Source organism: Lampris incognitus, chromosome 18, assembly GCF_029633865.1.
Source record: "Lampris incognitus isolate fLamInc1 chromosome 18, fLamInc1.hap2, whole genome shotgun sequence".
In the NCBI taxonomy this organism is placed as follows: domain Eukaryota; kingdom Metazoa; phylum Chordata; class Actinopteri; order Lampriformes; family Lampridae; genus Lampris; species Lampris incognitus.
The window spans coordinates 11,510,440-11,532,967 of NC_079228.1; the positions used below are offsets into that span (position 1 = coordinate 11,510,440).

General features: G+C 43.9%; 1 protein-coding gene across 1 annotated transcript in view; it reads left to right on the forward strand.

The window, feature by feature from the left end:
• Positions 1–21,826, forward strand: part of LOC130128993 (CMP-N-acetylneuraminate-beta-galactosamide-alpha-2,3-sialyltransferase 1-like) — a 30,081-nt gene extending 8,255 nt beyond the window's left edge. The window contains exons 2-7 of the mRNA XM_056298783.1: positions 7,730–8,032; positions 8,279–8,475; positions 12,302–12,481; positions 13,599–13,647; positions 13,818–13,937; positions 19,844–21,826. Of these exons, the coding sequence (XP_056154758.1) occupies positions 7,760–8,032; positions 8,279–8,475; positions 12,302–12,481; positions 13,599–13,647; positions 13,818–13,937; positions 19,844–20,008 (984 nt within the window). The 5' untranslated portion in view covers positions 7,730–7,759 and the 3' untranslated portion in view covers positions 20,009–21,826. The remainder of the gene's footprint in view (positions 1–7,729; positions 8,033–8,278; positions 8,476–12,301; positions 12,482–13,598; positions 13,648–13,817; positions 13,938–19,843) is intronic.
• The last annotated feature ends 702 nt before the right edge of the window (positions 21,827–22,528 follow it).

Here is a 22,528-nt window from a genome sequence, read left to right on the forward strand (position 1 = left end):
ACCATATGTGGTGGACAACATCCACCAGTGTATTTCGATGCTTAGCGGCGCTGGATCCAGGATCACAAGCTTGCGAGCCGGCAGAGGCGGTGGACGGGCGCCCTGAGGCCAGCGACGTTCAGCCGAGAGGACAAGGAAAAGAAATATAACACCATAGTTTTTAAAAGGACAATGTGGGGGGGGGGGGGGTTGGTGCATTATGGCCTATGTTTTTCACTGTCCCAGATCTACTGAATTTCGAGAGGGGCAAACTTGAGGAAACTGTTTGCGTTTTCCCCTCCACCTGTGGGAACTCGACACCGGCGAAGACAATGGATGCTGGTGGCGAGCCACGTCATCTCGAAGCCTGCCCCTCGCCGGCAGCCTGCTCTCTGTGGTTTACACAGTAGAAACTGCTCATACTGGTCACGGCTACAGCGAGTAGTCGATAATAATACTGATCAAAAGCCACCGGACAGAATCACGCACACGAAAGCCAAAGGAACCAAATAAGCCTGTTTTTTTGTTCGCATACTCTTTTGATTCTGACCGGGGAAACCCGAATCCAAAAGTTTGCCTCTGAAATCACCATATAGCAAGAAGTGTCATAGACTTATGTAACGGGTTATTTTCTTGCCCGGTGCGGGATTCGATACGGAGTGTACTGCACCACAAGGCGACATCACTAACCGCTCGGCTAAAGGGTCAGACCCGTCAGCTAGGGACTAACGTTTCTTATTAGTAGTTTACAGTCGTCACCCTCCCCGGAAGCGCGCCCTCGCGCTTTGTTATTCCCGCGCTCCGAAGAGACTTCTGAGGATCTGCACACTTCCGGATCCCACCGCTGCCACCAATGTAACCGGTTATTTTCTTGCCCGGTGCGGGATTTGATACGGGGTGTACTGCACCACAAGGCGACGTCACTAACCGCTCGGCTAAAGGGTTAGACCCGTCAGCTAGGGACTAACGTGTCTTATTAGTAGTTTACACTTACTTGTTTTTTTTCTCCCCAATTTTATCCGGCCAATTACCCCACTCCTCCGAGCCGTCCACCCCTTCTGCCGATCCGGGGAGGGCTGCAGACTACCGCGTGCCTCCTCCGATACACGTGGAGTCGCCAGCTGCTTGTTTTCACCTGACACTGAGGAGTTTCACCAGGGGGATGTAGCGCGTGGGAGGATCACGCTATTCTCCTCCCCCTTAACAGGCGCCTCGACCAACCAGAGGAGGCACTAGTGCAGCGACCAGGACACATACCCACATCCAGCTTGCCACCTGCAGACACAGCCTATTGTCTATGTAGAGACGCCCGACCAAGCCGGAGGTAACACGGGGATTCGAACCAGAGATCCCCGTGTTGGTAGGCAACGGAATAGACCGCTACGCTACCCGGACGCCCCTCCACATCTCATCTTGATATATGTAATGTCACATTTTGTCTCCCGTCACCACATTAGCTTCCTCTTCCCTACGCAGGCACGGACAAGGAACAGAAAAGACAGTAGGGTGGCCATCAAGCTGCACAGCTGTCCCCCCCCCCAGTGAGCTTTATAAACCACGTGGATTTGTTTAGAACAAGAGAAAATAGCTCAGACTCGGGAAAACCACATCAATCAAAGTTGCTGGATGGAACAAGCCACCTGTTACGTCTCCAAGCGCTGAAGCTTCTTCCTCCTCCAGCCTCCCTGTCTCGACTCTGCCTCATCTTCGTCTGCTTTCACATGTGCGAGATAAACAGGCATTGATTGCTTTTTATCTACTTGCTGTGCCACAAATAAGAGAGAGATGAAAAGAGACAGAGAAGTGCCAGAAACCTTCCTCCTAAGTAGAGGCCATTAGATGAAAAACAGAAATACAGGCATGTGGGTCCATTGTGTTGTGTATAAAGCTCTGTGATGCCTTGATGTGTGCTGCATCTATTCTGTGCTCACTGGATGGACCAATACCTTCCTATTCCTCCTCCCCCTGTCAGGCTGCTCTCCAGTACAACCCACTTTAGCTTAACAGTGGCCAATGGCAAACCCATTTCATTATTACATTTCATGGATATCAAAGTTCACAAGTGTAAACTAAGAAAGAAATTACCCCCACTTGTCACTGAAAGCCGAGCCATCCTCATCATCTTTAACAAATCTTGTTCTCCACCCTTCTTTCCCACAATATGCACCAGGCCTCTTTTGATTGCGTATTATTGTCTGCAATGGATCAGGTGCCAGTCGGGGGATTACTTAAGAGCTAGCCAACAGCAGGTATTCGTCATCATGCTATCATTTACATGCTGTTGTAATTCTTAAAGTGTAGGCGTCTAAAGAGCAATTATTTCGTAAGAGTCACAGGAGGAGCAGCACACGCTGGAGAAATGTAATCCTTTTAAATCCCAAAACATGAACGCACAAGTCCCGGGCCTTCCTGGTACAGGCTACAACTTATTTTCAGGCCAACATTTCGATGAATGAGGACATAATTAAGGACATCCTCCTTGTTCTACTTTTAACCCCGACTCACCCTCAACGTGGATTATAATGGTTAATGACCAGTCCCCCCCCCCTGCTCCTCACCCTGACCTTAGCAGCACCACACCCACACCCACACCTCAGCATTATCAGTTGTAATCTTACACTTACGCTAAACACTACCAACATAATTTCTAATCATGGCTATTTCATGAAGGGAGGCACGGTGGCCCAGTGGTCAGCACTGTTGCCCCACAGCAAGAAAGTTCTGGGTTCGAACCCCAGGCTGTCCCAGGTCCTTTCTGTGTGGAGTTTGCACATTCTCCCCGTGTCTGCGTGGGTTTCCTCCGGGTGCTCCAGTTTTCCCCCACCATCAAAAAGACATACATGGTAGGGTTAATACTCCTGCCTTGTGCCCCTGAGCAAGGCAATAGAAGTTGGTCCCCGGGAACTGCAGCTGCCCACTGCTGCTACACAATAGGATGGGTTAAATGCAGAGAATACATTTAATTGTAACCTGTACAATGACAAAAATAAAGTAGCTTCATTTTCTGTCCAACCTTATACCTGAACTTAGCCATCTCGAATTTAATACAACGTAAGTATTCATAGCTAACTATTTTTGTTACCATGTATGCCACCTTACTGGCCAGGGCTGACTTTGAAAAGAGCTGTAAATCACAGTGATTTTTCCTTTGTATAAATAAAGGACCTTTTAAATAAACTTTACCATCTCTAACATGATAAATAAGCATAAGCAAGTCAATATGGTCAGGATGCAAGGAGTGGAGGTGACAAAGGCATTTGAGTTTAAATACTTGGGGTCAACTGTCCAAAGTAACGGGGAGTGCAGTAGAGAGTCGAAGAAGAGAGTGCAGGCAGGGTGGAGTGGGTGGAGAAGTGCAACAGAAGGGTACCAGCAAGAGTCAAAGGGAAGGTTTACAAGACGGTTGTGAGACCAGCTATGTTATATGGTTTGGAGACAGTAGCGCTGATGAAAAGACAGGAGGTGGAGCTGGAGGTGGCAGAGATGAAGATGCTAAGATTTTCACTGGGAGTAACGAAGAAGGGCAGGATTAGGAACGATTATATTAGAGGTACAGCTCAGGTTGGACGGTTTGGAAACAAAGCAAGAGAGGCAAGATTGAGATGGTTTGGACATGTGTGGAGGAGAGATGCTGGGTATATTGGGAGAAGGATGCTGAATATGGAGCTGCCAGGGAAGAGGAGAAGAGGAAGGCCAAAGAGGAGGTTTATGGATGTGGTGAGGGAAGACATGCAGGTGGCTGGTGTGACAGAGGAAGACGCAGAAGACAGGAAGAGATGGAAACGGATGATCCGCTGTGGCGCCCCCTAACGGGAGCAGCAGAAAGTAGTAGTAGATATACACTCACTGGCCACTTTATTAGGTACACCTTGCTAGTACCGGGTTGGACCCCCTTTTGCCTTCAGAACTGCCTTAATCCTTCGTGGCATAGATTCAACAAGGTACTGGAAACATTCCTCAGAGAGTTTGGTCCATATTGACATGATAGCATCACGCAGTTGCTGCAGATTTGTCGGCTGCACATTCATGATGCGAATCTCCCGGTCCACCACATCCCAAAGGTGCTCTATTGGATTGAGATCTGGTGACTGTGGAGGCCATTTGAGTACAGTGAACTCATTGTCATGTTCAAGAAACCAGTCTGAGATGATTCGAGCTTTATGACATGGCGCGTTATCCTGCTGGAAGTAGCCATCAGAAGATGGGAACACTGTGGTCATAAAGGGATGGACATGGTCAGCAACAATACTCAGGTAGGCTGTGGCGTTGACACGATGCTCAATTGGTACTAAGGGGCCCAAAGTGTGCCAAGAAAATATCCCCCACACCATTACACCACCAGCAGCAGCCTGAACCGTTGATACAAGGCAGGATGGATCCATGCTTTCATGTTGTTGATGCCAAATTCTGACCCTACCATCCGAATGTCGCAGCAGAAATCGAGACTCATCAGACCAGGCAACGTTTTTCCAATCTTCTATTGTCCAATTTTGGTGAGCCTGTGCGAATTGTATCCTCAGTTTCCTGTTCTTAGCTGACAGGAGTGGCACCCGGTGTGGTCCTCTGCTGCTGTAGCTCATCTGCCTCAAGGTTCGACGTGTTGTGCGTTCAGAGATGCTCTTCTGCATACCTCGGTTGTAATGAGTGGTTATTTGAGTTACTGTTGCCTTTCTATCAGCTCGAACCAGTCTGGCCATTCTCCTCTGACCTCTGGCATCAACAAGGCATTTTCGCCCACAGAACTGCCGCTCACTGGATATTTTCTCTTTTTCGGACCATTCTCTGTAAACCCTAGAGATGGTTGTGCATGAAAATCCCAGTAGATCAGCAGTTTCTGAGATACTCAGACCAGCCCGTCTGGCACCAACAACCATGCCACGTTCAAAGTCACTTAAATCACCTTTCTTCCCCATTCTGATGCTCGGTTTGAACTGCAGCAGATCGTCTTGACCATGTCTACATGCCTAAATGCATTGAGTTGCTGCCATGTGATTGCTGATTAGAAATTTCCGTTAACGAGCAGTTGGACGGGTGTGCCTAATAAAGCGGCCGGTGAGTGTATGTATGCGCAAAATACAAGGATGAATTATACACTGTTAAGTTGCAGTGCTGCAATACCCCTGTTGTGCACAACACCCACACCCAAATACGCAAAATAATAAACAAAAGGAGATATCTCGTCGGGGCCCTTAACCGTAAGTTTTACTTGAATAAATCCAGGAAGTGAATGGCTGTCGGAACGGTAGAGGCTTTAACCCTAACTTTAACCCTAACCCTAACCTTAACCTACCCAAACAACGGAGGCAACGAGTACTTGCGCATGCTCAGTTGACCGTTCTCTGCATCGACGGGAACGAGCCTCTACCCTACTCCCGGAACAATCTTAGTTGAATAAATCCGTGGCGTTTCCTGGCTCACAGTTCCTCGAGTTCGCCAACAGGAGGCGCTACGCAGTCAATGGTGGACTATTTAGGACGGATGAGTCTGCTGACCACATCCGGTCCCGAAGTGGAATAGCGGGAAGACGCAACCTTAATGGCTACGTTGTGGGCGCGTGTCCCAAGACCAGTTCGCTAATATAGGAAATAAAAATGCTCAGGCTTGCAACCGCGGTAAGGACCGGTGGTGATCTGCCAGCTCGCATAGAAAGTCATGCAGACGAGTACCGACCCAGCAAGCCTGACGTAGGATCACGGCCTCTTAAAATGACAGTACCGAATTAGGCATCAGTACCCATAAATGTAAATGAACTATTGTGATATGATAGGGGGGTACACCTGCGCCCCGGTTGTCTTCCCTGTCAATCGGGACTCGGGAGCGCTGAAGCCGTATGGGTTGGGGTCGCATATCGACCTGTGGATTTTAAACACATCTTTTAACATTTCTCGGCACAGACACGAAAGTGTCCTGGCTACCTCAACAATACGGCAGGCTAATGTTACGCCCATCCGTTTTCATGACCTCTCCTTCGCTTCTGAGAAGTCAAGCTTGTTTTGGTTGGTTTCACTAGCGGGAGGCTACGTTAGCCTACCCATGATCCTCAGCGAGTTTGAAAGTCGTGCTGAGTCACACGCAAAAAAGGGAGAGAGAAATTCGTGTCCGTGTACACGAATCAATAGATTAAACGTCGCGACTGTTTCAGGAACTGCCGTGACACCGGGCTGCTCGTACCGATGGAAACTCTCAAATTCGCTGTGGCGACCCCCTGAGAAACAGGAAAGGAGCCGCAAATAGAAGAGCAATAGTACATAAATGGTATCGCAGCCTTGGTTGTTCCCCCGTGGGGTCATTTACAGCGGACGCGTGCGCTCGTCACGAGGCGGCCCAGTCCCGTCTGGCCCCGTGAGACCAGTTTGACATGCATCGTTTGGGCGAGACAGAACGTCGGCGATCAGTGCGTTTTTGGAGACTGCAAGTAAGTTGTGTCATTTTCTTATCGTCTCAGAAATTAGAGACTTGGTTCCGTTTGTGACTCGCTAACTGCACTAGCTCTTTATTTCCCTTCCGTCTAGGCCTCGCTCGTCTTCTCTCTCGATTACCCAGGTGTACTATAGCTCGCGAACCACAGCGACACCCACAGGTCGATTTTATATATACTAGAAGAACCCCGCTACAATGTAGCGGTTTGGTTATCCACCCGTCTAAATCTCCCTCCTCTTCATCCTGCCAGCTAACCGCCTTCCCCCTGCCCCTAACCCCCCCCACTCCAACTCCCTCCCCCCAAATGCTCAGAATCATCTGAAATGCCGAGAAAAGTGGTTTTTAGCCATTTTTAGAAAAATGCATATTTTGCATAATTATGTGTAATTATGATAATTATTTTAATAATTTTCTGCTATTTTTCTGGTCCTCTCTGGAACAATACCTACCACCTCCAAAAAAAAAAATGAGGATCATAAGTGCATTTTTGCAAAAATGCATTTATTTTGCATAATGACAAAACATTTCTGTCCCAGAAAAAAAAATTGTATAGGTGAAAAAAATCAAAGATGTTCAGAATCATCTGAAATGCCGAGAAAAGTGGTTTTTAGCCATTTTTAGAAAAATGCATATTTTGCATATTTATGCATAATGAATTATGCATAATGTTAATTTTCTGCTATTTTTTATAGGTGCCCCCGATCATCCCCCGTAACCTTCAAAAAGAATCAAGGCCCCAAGTGCTTTAGTTTGGCCGTTTATAGACTCTCACACAGACACACACATTGTGAAAATACAGGAGTAGATCCCCGAGCTATAGCTATATCATTCATTACACGTTTTGTCTGTGGGACTGCTTGGGGGGAAAATCAGCAGATCGAACAGGCCACGCGTCATTCTCCCATTATGTGTATTATGGAAGATCACACCAAAGAACTTGGACTCCTTTGGAGTCTTATATAAAGGTCTCGTTTCAATGTAAATGACTTTACAGGTCTGTGTGGTGGAATGGTCTCTCTAAGGCTCTCCTGCCATCAGAATCACGTTTTTTTTTCCTTTTTTTTTTGTTGTTGTTTAAATCACTTCTGTAGGCGTACTTCTACATGCTCTTGTGTCTCTTTCCACTTTGGCTCCTCTATGTTGGTTCGTTATTGCTGTACAACGTCATTGCCTTTGCCAAGTCCTTATCTAGACCAGTATTTACAGATGCCATTTTTGTAGTACTGTGTGACCATGCTGGGCCATTAATCATTAGCAGGACAGTTACTGTGTCACTGAACTCTCGATGAATCAAGGCTTACATGTGTTTTCTCAAAAACTGTGTCCACAGACTGGGTCTGCTCTCCCTGCAGGACCGAAGATGGCTGCATGGTCTTCTAATAAAAAATGGACCGTTCTCTGTTTTCTGCTGTGGATCACCGTCACGTGCATGCTTTATCAAAACCAGACAACATTTCGTTACATAAAGACTTTTTTGGATAATTCCACCGGTTTCCTGTCCTCAAAAACTTGTGCCTGTCAGAAATGTTTAACAGACTATCATCCGTGGTTTTTGGAGCGCTTCAACAAATCTGTGAATCCCTTTTTGACGAGAGAAAACAGTCTCTCGTCAGAGGCCTACAACTGGTGGAAGGTAAATATAATCTTTATCACAAAAACTCCATATGTGACCTCGCTTTAAATACTTGCGAGTAATCCGTTGTCAACTACCAAATAATCAATATTATAAACACAACAAAAAAAATGAATGTTTTGACCTAATTTTCAATGTTTCAGTTTTCATTTTCATCCCAGCTGCTAATGGTGTTAATGTCAGTACCTAAAACTGAGAACCAGAACTTGAGAAGTATTGGGTTACCTTGTTTGGTTTGTGTGTCAGAATTTACAGAATGATCACGCCGGCTTCACCGGCTACCGACAAGTAGAAGAGAAACTGTTCGGTACTTTTCCAATCGGTGCCGATTTCGTGGACCCCCGGCCTGATCGCTGCAGGACTTGTGCTGTGGTGGGGAACTCGGATAATCTGAAGGGCTCCCGCTATGGACCCATGATTGATATTAATGATGTCGTCATCAGGTTAGTCACAGGCCCCAGATTTCAAACCGTGCCCCAACTATGATTTTACTTGTAGCTTGAATGCACTTGTGGCAGTGATATTAATGATATGAGGTAATATCTTTGGCTCAGTATAAACATTGTAACACACAAGTGGAAAGAGACTATTGTAACTTTAATACTGCTGTTGCCACTCATCCCAGCCGGGGTCGCGGGAATGCTGGAGCCTATCCCAACAGTCATTGGGCGACTTTTCTCACCTATGTAGTTTACAGCACGTGCTGAGAGATTGTCTTGATATGTGGTGGTTCGGTGGAAAAAGTGTTTTCTGGAAACTCTCATTTTCCATTCTACAGTTGTTGACGTGTCATTTTCCATACCAAATGTACCACTTTAACGTACCAAAAAAACAAAATATTTCTATAGTTCTTAAAATTCCAATCAAAATTCTTCTACAGTGGCTATAAAAAGTCCACGCACCCCTGTTAAAATGACAGGATTTTGTGATGTAAAAAAACAAACCAAGATAAATCATGTCAGATTTTTCTCCACCTTTAATGTGAAATAGTAATTCAAGTGAATAGCAAACATTTAGTTGGGGGGGGAAAAATACAAAACTTAAATAACCTGTTTGCATAAGTGTGCACGCCCTGTTATAATCGGAGATCTGGCTGTGTTCAGAATCACCCAATCATATTGAGGTTAATGTTAAACAGTCGTTAGTATACAACTGCCATCAGTTAAAGGGACTGTGATTAACCCCAAATAATGTTCAGCTGTTCCTGTAGGATTTTCCTGACATCTTCTTGGTTGCATCCAGCTAAAAAAAGTCAGACTTGAACCTAGTTTTTTTGGCACTTACTTGCATTGTTGTCCCCTGGCTAGGTCCTCGCTTGTGTTGCATTAACTCTCAGATGTACGTCACTTTGGATAGAAGCGTGAGCTAAATGAAATTGTGACGACGTAAAAGTCATGGCCTCCAAAGAGCTTACAAAGCGTGAACTGGATCTCATTGTGGGAATGTAATGACCAGGAGAGGGGTGCAAAAATAATGTCCAAGGCGTTAGATATACCATGGAAGTCCAGGGAAGACGATCATCAACAAGTGGAGAAAACATGGCCCGACAGTGACATTACCAAGGACAGGAAGTCCCTCCAAAATGAGAAGACAAGGAGAAAAGTGGTCAGGGATGCTGCCAAGGAGGCCCTACGGCAACATTAAAGGAGCTGCATGAATTTCTAGCAAGTACTGGTGGCTCCCTACATGTGAACAGAACCCCCTGTGTTTGTCTTGTATCTGGGCTATGGGGCAGTGGCAAGATGGAAGCCTTTTCACACGAAACAACACCCAAGCTCGGCTAGATTTTGCAAAGAGATGCATCCGGTCTACCAAAACCATGTGGAAAAATGTGTTGTGGTCTGATGAGACCATGGTTGAACGTTTTGGCCATACTTACAAAAGGTATGTTTGGCCCAAAAACAACACAGCACATCACCAGAACAACGCCACACCCACAGTGAAGCCTGGTGGTGGTGGCAGCATCAGGTCTTTGGGGCTGCTTTTCTTCAGCTGGAACCGCATGGGGCTTTAGTCAAGGTGGTGGGAATCATGAATAGCTCCAGATACCCGTCGATTTGAGCGCAAAACCTTCGGGGGTTTGCTAGAAAGCTGAAGATGAGGAGGAGTTTCACCTTTCAGCATGACAATGACCCAAAGCATCCATCCAAACCAACGAAGGAATGGCTTCACCAAAAGAAGATCAGCATTTTGGGACGGCCCAGCCAGAGCCCGGACCTGAATCCAATAGAAGTGTCTGTGGGGTGACCTGTGCGCAGGAGACGCCCTCACAATGTGACGGGATCTGCAACGTTTTTACAAGGAAGAGTGGGGAAAATACTGCCAAGTCAAGATGTGCCGAGCTGATAGACTCTTACCCAGAATGACTAGGCGTTGTCCCAGGTTATTAGTTTAGGGGTGTGCACACTTATGCAACCAGGTGATTGCAAGTTTTATGTTTGTCTTTTTGTCCTAAAAGGTTTGTTTGTTTTTCACTTGAATTTTATCGGTTGCAATTTCACATTAAGGGTGGAAAACGTTCTGACGTGATTTATCTTGCTTTCGTTTCCTTCACGTCACAAAAACCTGCCATTTTCCCAGGGGTGTGTAGACGTTTGTCACCCACTGTATCGTTACGAACCTTAAAGTCCAACCAAAATTTGAAATCTTCACACTTTTGATGCGGGGAAAAAAGTAATTGCGACTTTTATTTTAAAACGGAGGGTATACGCATATATTTGGGAGACGTGTGCTGAAGTGGCATCTAGACGTTAAGCTGCTGAGTGAGTGAGCTGGTGTTGCCGGGAGACGCTCTGTCAGCTTCCCTGGTCGAACAGCTGTGAACGACGTTGCCAGGCAATAGATGGCAAGCATTTTGATTAGCTGAGCGTTTGCGCACATCGCGAGGCTGCTGTGGGTGGCGAGTGCTCAGACTTGAGATGCTAAACAGTCGGCACAATGCCATCTCAACTTTGACCAGACAACAATGGTCTTTTTTTATTTGCCCCCCCCCCTTTTCTCCCCAATTGTACCAACAACCATGCCACGTTCAAAGTCACTTAAATCACCTTCCCGGGACGGCTCGGTGCTCCACCCCCTCTGCCGATCCCAGGAGGGCTGCAGACTACCACATGCCTCCTCCCATACATGTGGAGTCACCAGCCGCTTCTTTTCACCTGACAGTGAGGAGTTTCGCCAGGGGGAGGTAGTATGTGGGAGATTCATGCTACTCCCCCCAGTTCCTCCTTCCCCCTGAACAGGTGCCCCAACAGACCAGAAGAGGTGCTAGTGCAGTGACCAGGACACATACCCAGGTCCGGCTTCCCACCCATAGACATGGCCGATTGTGTCTGTAGGGACGCCCAACCAAGCCGGAGGTAACACGCGGATTCGAACCGCCGATCCCCATGTTGGTAGGCAACGGAACAGACCACTACGCTACCCGGATGCCCCATCAGCAATGGCCTTTGATAATGGCCTGTGTGAAATGCGTGAGAGTTAGGTGAAGGTTAGTGTTCACTGTTGAGGATTGTTGGTATGGCTCCAGGCTGCAAACGGAGGCGACTTTGGTTCTCAGCCCAGCTGATAAATTTAAAAAGAGGAAAAGTGGAGGCTGCAAATCCACACCATAACACGATGTGCTTCCCCAAAAACCTCCCCTATTCACCTTCAGTGCCTGCATCCCTGCACAAAAAAAACTGTCCTCGAAATAAAATGCGGTGACTGGCTATTCTCCATGTACGTAGATGGCTAGCCAAATCCACGCCTACCAGTAGAAGCTGAGAAAGGTGGTGCCCTCAAAAGAAAATAGAATTTGAAATGCAAATTTGACAATTGTTTTTCTCGAGAGGACGCAACACATACCATATACAAAACAGAGCTAAAGGTCTATATTGTAACAAAAAATATTTGACAACCATATTTTAATTTAGGTTGGACTTTAAGGGGGCAGTTGTTAGCACCCTGATTAGGATAAGCGGCTTTGATAATGGATGGATGGATGGATGGATGGTCTTTAAGGACAAAGGCTAGAACTTTTCCATGATACCAAAACATTTATATCAAAGGGGAAAAAAACTAGAAAAACTTGAACAGTAAGAGTATTTATTTAAATGTCAAGGACTCCCCTGTCTCCCCCTGCCAGAACTTGTCGCAGCCTTTACATTTTAAACTGAGATATTGATAATGCTCCATTCTTACTGAGGGCGTATCTGATTTGATTCATATAAAGTCACAGTCCAATGAGTTTTGACAACGTGACATGACTTATTTTCTCTCTGCACCACCTAGAATGAACGGCGCTCGCACCAAAGGATTTGAGGCTGATGTGGGGAGCAGAACAACGCTTCACGTCATGTATCCAGAGAGTGCGGTGGATTTGGCCAACACGACCCATCTGGTGCTGTTTCCTTACAAGACGCCGGATATCCGATGGCTCATCAGTGCCTTAACCACAGGATCTCTTAAATTGTGAGTCTAAGGAGACTAAGTATGGAATCATACATCTCTGTATCTTGAATATTCACAGAGGGCGACCATTGTCCAGTCACATGGTGGCCATTTTGCTGTCATATGACACTCATAGTGGAACTGCTTTTTTTCCTTTTTTGGGGGGTGGGGGGGGGGGGTTCCCTCTTTTACTCCCCAATTGTATCTGGCCAATTACGCCACTCTCCCGAGCCGTCCCGGTCGCTACTCCACTCCCTCTGCCGATCCGGAGAGGGCTGCAGACTACCACATGCCTCCTCTGATACATGTGGAGTCGCCAGCCGCTTCTTTTCACCTGACAGTGAGGAGTTTCACCAAGGGGACGTAGTACGTGGGAGTATCACGCTATTCCCCCCCAGTTACCCCTCCCCCCGAACAGGCGCCCCGACCAACCAGAGGAGGCGCTAGTGCAGCACATACCCACATCCGGCTTCCCACCCGCAGACACGGCCAATTGCGTCTGTAGGGACGCCTGACCAAGCTGGGGGTAACATGGGGACTCGAGCCGGCAAGCCCCGTGTTGGTAGGCAACGGAATAGACCACCATGCCACCTGAACACCCTGTGAACTGCTATTTCTTACTGCTGTGTGCCAGGTAACTCATATAAATGTAAAGAATCAGACAAAAAAATATACATATCAGAGAAAAATCTTTCATTTCACCAGTCTGACAGACAAAATCCAATGAAAGGAACGGATTACTTCAATTCAGAGATTCTATATTGGGCCAAATTTCAATGCAAGATCTTCTGGATCATCTTCATGAGTTATTTTCTGATCAGCTTTGCCTAGTATACTTATCTGGCTTTTGTGGAATGTGACATGACAGCAAAATGGCTGCCATTTGAATTTGCTCAAATGGTGTTGACACCAGGAACCATTTGCTGTAAACCTAGAGTAAGCCTATCTAAATATTCTGTGTAGTTGACAGTAATTTTGCCATCGTTCCATTTTACTTTGATTTGCCTTTCTGAAACCTCAAAGCAACTGCTGGTGGCCTGCTTAGCTATTATTAGTATAACGGAATATATCACATGTTATTTTCAATGCCAGTTCCCTCATAACTGTACTTGCTTGTATTACTGTACTTTATATCTAGCATGTCATACAAGCAAGCAAAAGCAAGGATAACAGCTAACAAAGATTTGGTGAGTATTCAACTAGAACTGCTATTTTTCCTGCATGCAGTATCGTCTACATCACCCAATGATGCACTGTATTGTGTCTTTAGATCACAAATAGGCCAAGAAATCGGGAATAGTTAAGATTATAAGTTCTCCAAAATTGCAAAGACTCACTTGGAATTCCTAACACACAGGTAATGGTTCTCAACCCAGCTTTCATGAAATATGTTCATGAAAAATGGTTGGAAAAGCATGGCAGTTATCCATCCACTGGCATTCTGACATTGGTGCTTAGCCTACACATCTGTGATGAGGTAAGTTGTTTTATTTCATCATTCAGTAATTATAGTCAATGTAAAAGATAAATCTTGACGAAAAGCTTTTGTTTTAGAGGTATATTAATAAAAACAAAATTCTAGAAAAGTATCTGAAAACATGTTATTACATTACACAGGTGAATTAGAATGGGTTCAATTCTTTTTTTAAATTATTTTGACATTTTATATATCAGCACATCCATGACATGAGCCAACCAAAATCTTTTTTTCCAAACTTCATATTAATGTTTGTTAACATTGTAAACAATAGTTTCTACAATTGTTTCAACATTTAAAAAAAACATATATAATGGCATATAAACATTACATGTATATATATATACGTATATATATATATATATATATATATAGCAAAAACAGAAGTTAGAAACATATACATACATACATATATAAAAAATGTGTGTAGTAAATGAAAAAGAAATACAAACCCCCTGCAAAGACAAAAAAACCCCACAAAAAACACAGTCTTCATGGTAAATAACAACATAAGTACTGTTACAGATTAGTCTTCAGTAAATCAAAGCAGCAAAATTACAAGGAAAAGTAAAAATCAACAGCCAGCGTCACTGACATACACTCTGGAACTGCCGTGTCTCTATCTGGTCAAAGAGGGGTTGCCATATTTTGAAAAATTTAGCCGTAGACCCACATAGTGTGTATTTGATCTTTTCTAATTTACTAAAATGAAGAACATCTCTGATCCAAGCAAGCCTCATGGGATGGAGGGGAGGATGACTTCCAATCAAGTAATATCAGTCTTCTAGCTAATAGGGTCGAGAAGGCCACAAGGTCTGTTTTATTTTTTGGCAGGACCACCTTATTCGGTATTACCCCAAAGAGTGCTGTTAATGCAACTGGGTCAAAGGGCACCTAAAGTACCCCTGATAATGTTCAAAAATATTTGACCAATAGTTATGAAGAGATGGGCAAGACCAAAACATATGAATGAGTGAGGCATGAGCTTGGTGACACCTGTCACAGACGGGCTTAATATCGGTAAATTTGAGAAAGTCTTGTTTTTTTCCAGTGAGTGCAGTGTATAATTTTACATCGGACTAGACCATATTTGGCATATATAGATGAGGAGTGGACCTGGAGAAGAATATCATCCCATAGGTCATTGTTAATTTCTTTGCCTATATTCTGCTCCCAAGATGTTTTGACAGCTAACGATAAGGAGCTCTGAACAGAGGAAATTTTCTCATTGCCACATGAGATGATACCTTTTGAAGTAGGGGGTGGTGATAAAAAAGCATCAATGGAGGGGTTTATGGGCTGAGAGGGAAATTGGGAGCGTGTGACACGGACAGAATTACGAACTTGTAGATATATAAAAAAGTGACCTTTTGGGATATTAAATTCAGCTGAATTATATTGGAAGGATGCAAAGGTTCCTTCAATATACAACTCATTAAATTACTTTCTGCCAAGATAAGACTGCATGGAAAAAGCTCAATCTTCTAGAGAAGTAAGGAATGTGTGATTTCTAAATATAGAACCCTGTAGTGAAAAGGTTTGTAAGCTAAAATGGCTTCTAAATTGATTCCAAATTTTGAGAATCGTCTTAACTAAAATGTTCTTGCAGTGTTCTGGGCAGGCTGTAAACCTAAGCAGCCAGTATAGATGGGATACAGGAAGATGTTTCCAACCTCAGCCAAGTTGGGATATTATGCAAGCTATCTGCCTGCAACCAATTCTGAAGTATACAGAAGTTTGCTGCCCAATAATAAAAATAAAAATTTGGTAGGGCCATACCCCCCAACCTCCTTGGTCTCTGCAGGTATACTTTGTGGGTTCTTGGTTTCTCTTTATCCCAAATTAACCCGGAGATAATCCCATCAAGTTTTCGAAAAAATGATTTTGAGATAAAGATTGAAATGCATTAAAATTGGAAGGAAAAATTAGGCAGGATAGTCATTTTAACTGAATTAATTCGACCAGCTACAGATAAAGGGAGTAATGACCATCTCTCAAAGGCTTGCTGTACTTGAATGAGGAGAGGGGTAAAATTATCCTTGAAAATATTCTTAAATTTGTCAGTGACTTGGACCCCCAAGTACGTGAAACTGTTGAGGACTATTCTAAGTGGTAATGTGAGAAGTGGGTATTTGCGAGCTGCAGCATTTAGAGGGAAGAGTTCACTTTTATTAAAATTCAGCTTGTAGCCAGAGTTAAGACCAAATGAGTTAAGAACAGAGAGTACATTAGATATAATTATATCAGGCTTGGAAACATAGAGGAGCAAGTCATCCATGTAAAGTGATACCCTCTGCTCAATGCCATTCCTGGTCACACCTGTAATGTGGGGGTTAGATTGGAACACAGTAGCAAAGGGTTCAATGGCTATGGCAAAGAGTATAGGGGACATCGGGCATCTTTTTCTCATGCCCCTAAAGAGAGGGAAGTAGTCTGAGTGGTTGTTGTTCGTTCTGACAGATGCAATTGGAGAGGTGTACAATAATTTCGATCCAAGCAATAAACCTCTCGCCAAAGCTGAATTTCTCCAAAACACAGAAAAGATAGCCCCCCTCCACTCTATTGAACACCTTCTTGGCGTCTAAAGAAGTTAAAATTTCTGGGCCCTTTGAGGTTGAGGGGTTGTACATAAACATTAAATAAGCATCTAACATTCGAAAAAACATGTCTATTTTTAATGAAGCCTGTCTGGTCAGGGGGAATTGCAGATGGCAAGACCGTTTCCAAACATATAGCCTGTAGCTTAGCTAGTATTTTATAGTCCAAATAGAGACCAAATAAGGATTAAGGTAAACCTTGAAGAGAAAAGGTTTTGGGCATTTCTTGATGGAAGTAAGTGAGTCAGTAGCTGTGATGGAGGCCAAGAGTTCGTTCTACCATTTGAGAAAAGTCTGGAGCAAGAATTTGCAGCTTTGGTAGAGGGTACAGATAGTAGTACTCTAGAGGTGAAATGAAGATTAGGAGCAGGAGCGTACATGTTAATATGGGTTTATAGGTATGTCAATGCAGTTTCTTCAACTTCCCAGGAAGCCAATAATAAAGTTTTGAACTTTATGCGGGCAGCAACAGGTAGCCAGTGTTGGAACACAGAGAGGAGTGACATGTGAACATCTTGGCAGGTTGAAAACCAAGCATACAGCATAATTTTGGCTTGTTTGCAATGGTTGGACTGGCCGGGCTGGAAGACCAGTGAGAACCACAGAACTCAGTTGAAGAGAGACAGGCCAGGCTGAAACTGCTGACTGACTTATGGTTCCAAACTGCTTTGTTTTGAAGAGATGCTACTTCACTTGCCAGTGTATTGGACATTTTAAACAAGTATTTTTACTGATGTTTTCTTGCAAAAAAAGTAGCTACAATTGTCGCCAACTACATTACATAGTATATAAAGTCACTAGAAATTGTACTTGTTACAAAAGAAATTGCTGAAATTTATTTGCTAAGATCACACCCTGAAACATGAACAAAATCTTGAGTTTTCAAAATTATGTAACACAAACATTAATCTGTTTTTTTTAACTCAAAATATTTCAGTTTCCACAGCACCATTACGTATGTGGCCTGCTTATATGCGTAAATTAACGTCTGTTAGCTAAAACTGAGAAATCCTACACTGACATATTCAGTCAAGTTTGTAGCTCTTGATAATATTCACAAAAAGTAATATTTTCTTTACTGAGCAGCAAGGTTGGATCAGTACCCCCTGGGGCCCCTAGGCACTGATGCTCATAGCCCCCCCCCACACACACACACACACACACACACACACACCACGCCCACCCCATGCCATCCATTAAAACCCACCTTAATTATTTTGAGCTTCCAGTCAAGCTGGCTTGTAAAATCCACCAGACCATTATCACACACTTTTTGGCAGAATAAATAACCAGTCCAGCTGAGCAGGTGTGCCTGTACCGTTCAATAGGCCAAGTGCCATTTTACTCACAAATCACAAGGAAACAATGGATTATATATCATCCCAAGGCAGTGTATGACTCTAAACTATGGCAACATTTGTGTTCACTGAAAACCATCCAAGCAGACAGCACAGCAGTTATTACTGATACAAAACAATGTGACTGAGTAGGCTTACAACAGTGCCATCCTAAGGTCATCACACAGCACAGCTAAATGCAGGTTTCAAAACAAGGCTCACTAAATGAGATAAGCAACTTGACACAGAACTGCAATATACCAGCATCACACCACAGTTGTGTAACACACGTCATGCAAACAGCATACTATCAGATAAACTTATCCACAGACTATACAGCAACAAACAATCACAACAGACGATACTGCATAATGGACAGACAGCATAATCAAATGGTTTAGAAGTTCTTCTTTCTTAACTTTTTCTTTGCATACTCTGTGATCCAGTTCTCAGAATCCAACTGTACATTGCTGCAACCGATGGTAGACACTTCCAGGCTATCGTTACTGGTAGCTAGCTTGACATCCTCCATCAGAATGCCTCCTTCACTTTGCTTTGCTTAGGTTTTTAGAAAAAAGTTTCTTATTAGTGGGGCATTTATTATTGCGGCAGCTTCTTTCACTTCCTTTTCCTTTGCTTCCTTTTTTTGTTTCTTTGTTTTTTGTTTGTGGATTTTTTCCCCCCTGTTTCTCCCCAATTGCACTTGGCCAATTACCCCACTGTTCCGGGCCATCCCGGTCACTGCTCCCACCCCCTCTGCTGATCCGGGGAGGGCTGCAGACTACCACGTGCCTCCTCCGATACATGTGGAGTCGCCAGCCGCTTCTTTTCACCTGACAGTGAGGAGTTTCACCAGGGCGATGTGGCACGTGGGAGGATCACGCTATTCCCCCCCTGAACAGGCGCCCCGACCGACGAGAGGAGGCGCTAGTGCAGTGACCAGGACACATACCCACATCCAGCTTCCCACCTGCAGACAAGGCCAATCGTGTCTGTAGCGACGCCCGATCAAGCCCAAGGTTACACAGAGATTCGAACCTGCGATCCCTGTATTGGTAGGCAATGGAATAGACCGCTATGCTACCCAGACGCCCTTCCTTTTCCTTTTCCTTTCCTTTCTTTCTTTTGGCAGGCCTGCTGGGCTTTTGGTCAACGCCGTCCATTTTCTGCCACTTTGCAATTTTCCCCACACACTTCTCACTGATACAACCTAGCTGATAGTGGGTCGGGTGGAAATTAATTCCTCTGTTTTTAACCTTGACTTGGTTTAGGAAAAGCTGATATTGAATCTGTGCAGTGTAAGCCACCTGCTCTCTATGCCCACCCACCTTGACTGTTAGCCAGTCTATACAGTGCATTGCTGCTTGCTCACCAGCCACCACTTGTCCAGCCATCTCACCAATAAAAGAATCAATCCTGTGACTTAAGGTTGTTGGAAACAACTTTTGTGTCATTCTGATTGGATAATTATCAAGAGAATGGGCCAAGCTTTGTGTCATGGTTCAATGGAGCCTGACATAAATGCATACATCTTTTCCCTCCCATCGCAGAGGGCCCTTTCGCGCTCAGGGGCCCCTGGGCATGTGCTCAGATTGCCCATATGCTAGATCCGGTGGCACTGAGCAATAGGTAATTGTACAAATGAAGTAAAACTTGTGTTGCTGTGAAAACCGAGCTTCAACCTCCTGACACCCTAGGCATGGAGTTTCTTAGGGCCCCATTAGCGCCTTTGCGTAAATCAGTTTATTAAAAACTACACACTGTTACTACAGGTGTATAAAAGAACTTAAAACAGTATGTGTTCCTGTGTAAGAATGCAACAAAACCTGTTGTGAGAGGATTCAGGTAAAAAAAACAAAAACACTCACCCCTGAGTCTGAATGGACAACGCAGAGAACCGATCAGTGTCACCAGCCACTTGAGATTAAGTTTGTAGTCAATTTTTGTGACGACTGTTGGTCTTTCTCCCCAGGTCAATGTGTTCGGGTACGGAGCAGACAAAGACGGAAACTGGAACCACTATTGGGAAGTAATCGAAAGTAAACATCACAGAAGCGCACAACATAACAGAAACTATGAGTATAATCTTCTCACGGAGCTCTCTGATCATGAAAAACTCCAGATGTTTAGAGGATGATGATTTCTCTCTCTCTCTCCCTCTTTCACAAAGTTGTAAACTTGTGTCTGACACTAATTTAATTAATTGAGTAAAAGAGTAATTGTTTTTAATATGCAATACACCAATGCTAGTAGTTTGTTAAAGGTGCAAGTAGCTAAGATATGGCGGACGTTTTGGCCCTGCAGAAAGCTATGGGTGACATGACAGACGCCATGCTCGTGTTTCTGTAGCATCTATGGGAAAGAGCCCGCAGCGATGGGAAATTCCGACTGCTGGATGGCTGCAAAAAGCAGGATTTTCAACCTGTTTCATACCTCTTTGAATGTGAACTATAGCACTATTAGCATTTAAAAAATATATATTTTTTGTACTGATTGTCTAATTTAAAGCAAGGATAACTCATGAACAAATTCTCACTTCCATCGTGCGTTGTCAAAGTAAATATGATGGTGGAAATAACATTTTGTCAACTTCTCACGCCAAAGATCTCAGCGGCTGTTATAGGATCAGGTTTGGGTATAGCATTACTTGTACACAAAATGCACTATTTAAAGGAAATAAGAACTGTGTGGAAAGGACGCTCGATGTAATTATTCTCTGGAAATTTACATTGATATTTACCCACCTATCTCCATATGGGTTCATTGATCGCGTACCATTAATTTGTATTTGTCTTGATGTTTACTTTTCAAAACACTCAGTGAAATTGTCCTTTCACTTCATCTGTGTCTTCTCTTGCCACTGTCTGTTTTCATGGTAACCAAGTAAGCACACTTTCAAAACCCAGCGATACAATTGTTGTGAAAATGACAGTGACTCTGAAAGACACGTGCTCTTTAAGTAAAAAATATTGGAAAGTACTAACATATTTGCAAATGTCCGATATATTTGATTACTGGGCGTTCATCTGTCATTTGCATCTGAAGTTTTTAATTAGTATTTTAAATTGAAATGAACAAAGGCTGAATATTTAAAGTCTGGCCTGGGGGACAAGACCTATGTGGTATATATAAATACAGATGTAGGGGGGAAAAAACTTTAATTAATTTTTTTCCTACATTTATCTTAATATTCTGCTCCTCATTTGTTGAGCACTTTTGTCAACACCAGTGACGGTTTCTGGGGAAAAACAGAACAAAAAAAAACCCGCTAAATATATATATATATATCATACACAGACACACACACAATATCCATCCATCCATCTGGTATGTAAATAAGATGAGATTGTAGGATTATTTCACAAATATAGGTGTCAAGTGTAAAGTCGGTATGGTACAAAGAAAAAAATTAAAATAACAACAAAAAAAAAAATCAAATTTTATCTAAGGACACAGCAGGGGTCAAGAGTTGCAGAATCGCCCACATATAAGCAACTGTCAATATATTTGCTATCATCTCCTCTCACTGGTGTTGCCACATTACAATTAAACCACAACGCTGCATTTTCATGCTAATAATTACCCCGAATAATAGGGCGGTACATGGATGTCCAGTATTTGATGAAGCACTGTTTTTTTTTACATCTTCCACATGTTCTCCTTGTGTTGCACTCACTGTGAACAAGTCAAAGGTCTGATGTAAGAAAATGGACATGCCAAAATGTCTCCAGGGCACAGCACGGTGTGGTGAAATTGTCAGCACTTAAAGGGACAGTTCACCCCAAAATCAAAAATACACATTTGTCCTCTTACCTGTAGTGCTATTTATCCATCTGGCTCATTTTGGTGCGAGTTGCCGAGTTTTTGGAGATATCGGCCGTAGAGATGTCTGCCTTCTCTCGAACACAATGGAACTGGATGCCACTCGGCTTGTGTTGCTCCAAGCGCCCAAAAAAAAAAAAATGATGGAAAAACTCAACAGCAACGTCTCGTTCCAGAAATCATGACCGGGTTACCTCAAGATAATCCACAGACCTTGTTATGAGCAGTTTCACATTGGAACTATTTTCTTAGACCGAACTACACCAACATAAAACTGCTCACAAGGTGTATGGATTATCTTGAGTGACCGGGTCATGATTTCTGGAACGAGACATTGCTGTTGAGTTTTTCCAACATTTTTTTTTTTTGGCGCTTTGAGCAACACAAGCTTGAGTGCCATCCAGTTCCATCGTGTTTGAGAGAAGGCAGACATCTCTACGGCCGATATCTCCAACACTCGGCAACTCGCACCAAAGTGACCCAGATGGATAAATAGCACCACGGGTAAGAGGAAAAACATGTATTTTTGCTTTTGGAGTGAACTGTTCCTTAAAAGCTGCATAAGGACATTTCTGCCCAGTGTCGTCGGACGAAGTGGCGTGCTGTTTTAGTTGACTGTGCCTCCCCAAATTCCTTTTCAAGTCGCTTGAAGTGACCTACAGTTGCGGATCACGGCTTCTAAGGGTAATCAATATAAATATGAAGTGTTGATGTGACATACATATGGGCTAAGTGCTAGTCTATAAATAAGAAATACACAACTTCCTGTGCTGGCAGTAAAGACTTGGAAGAAAAGCACGGGACGTGGTCAACAACCGACAAATGGTCAAAAAGG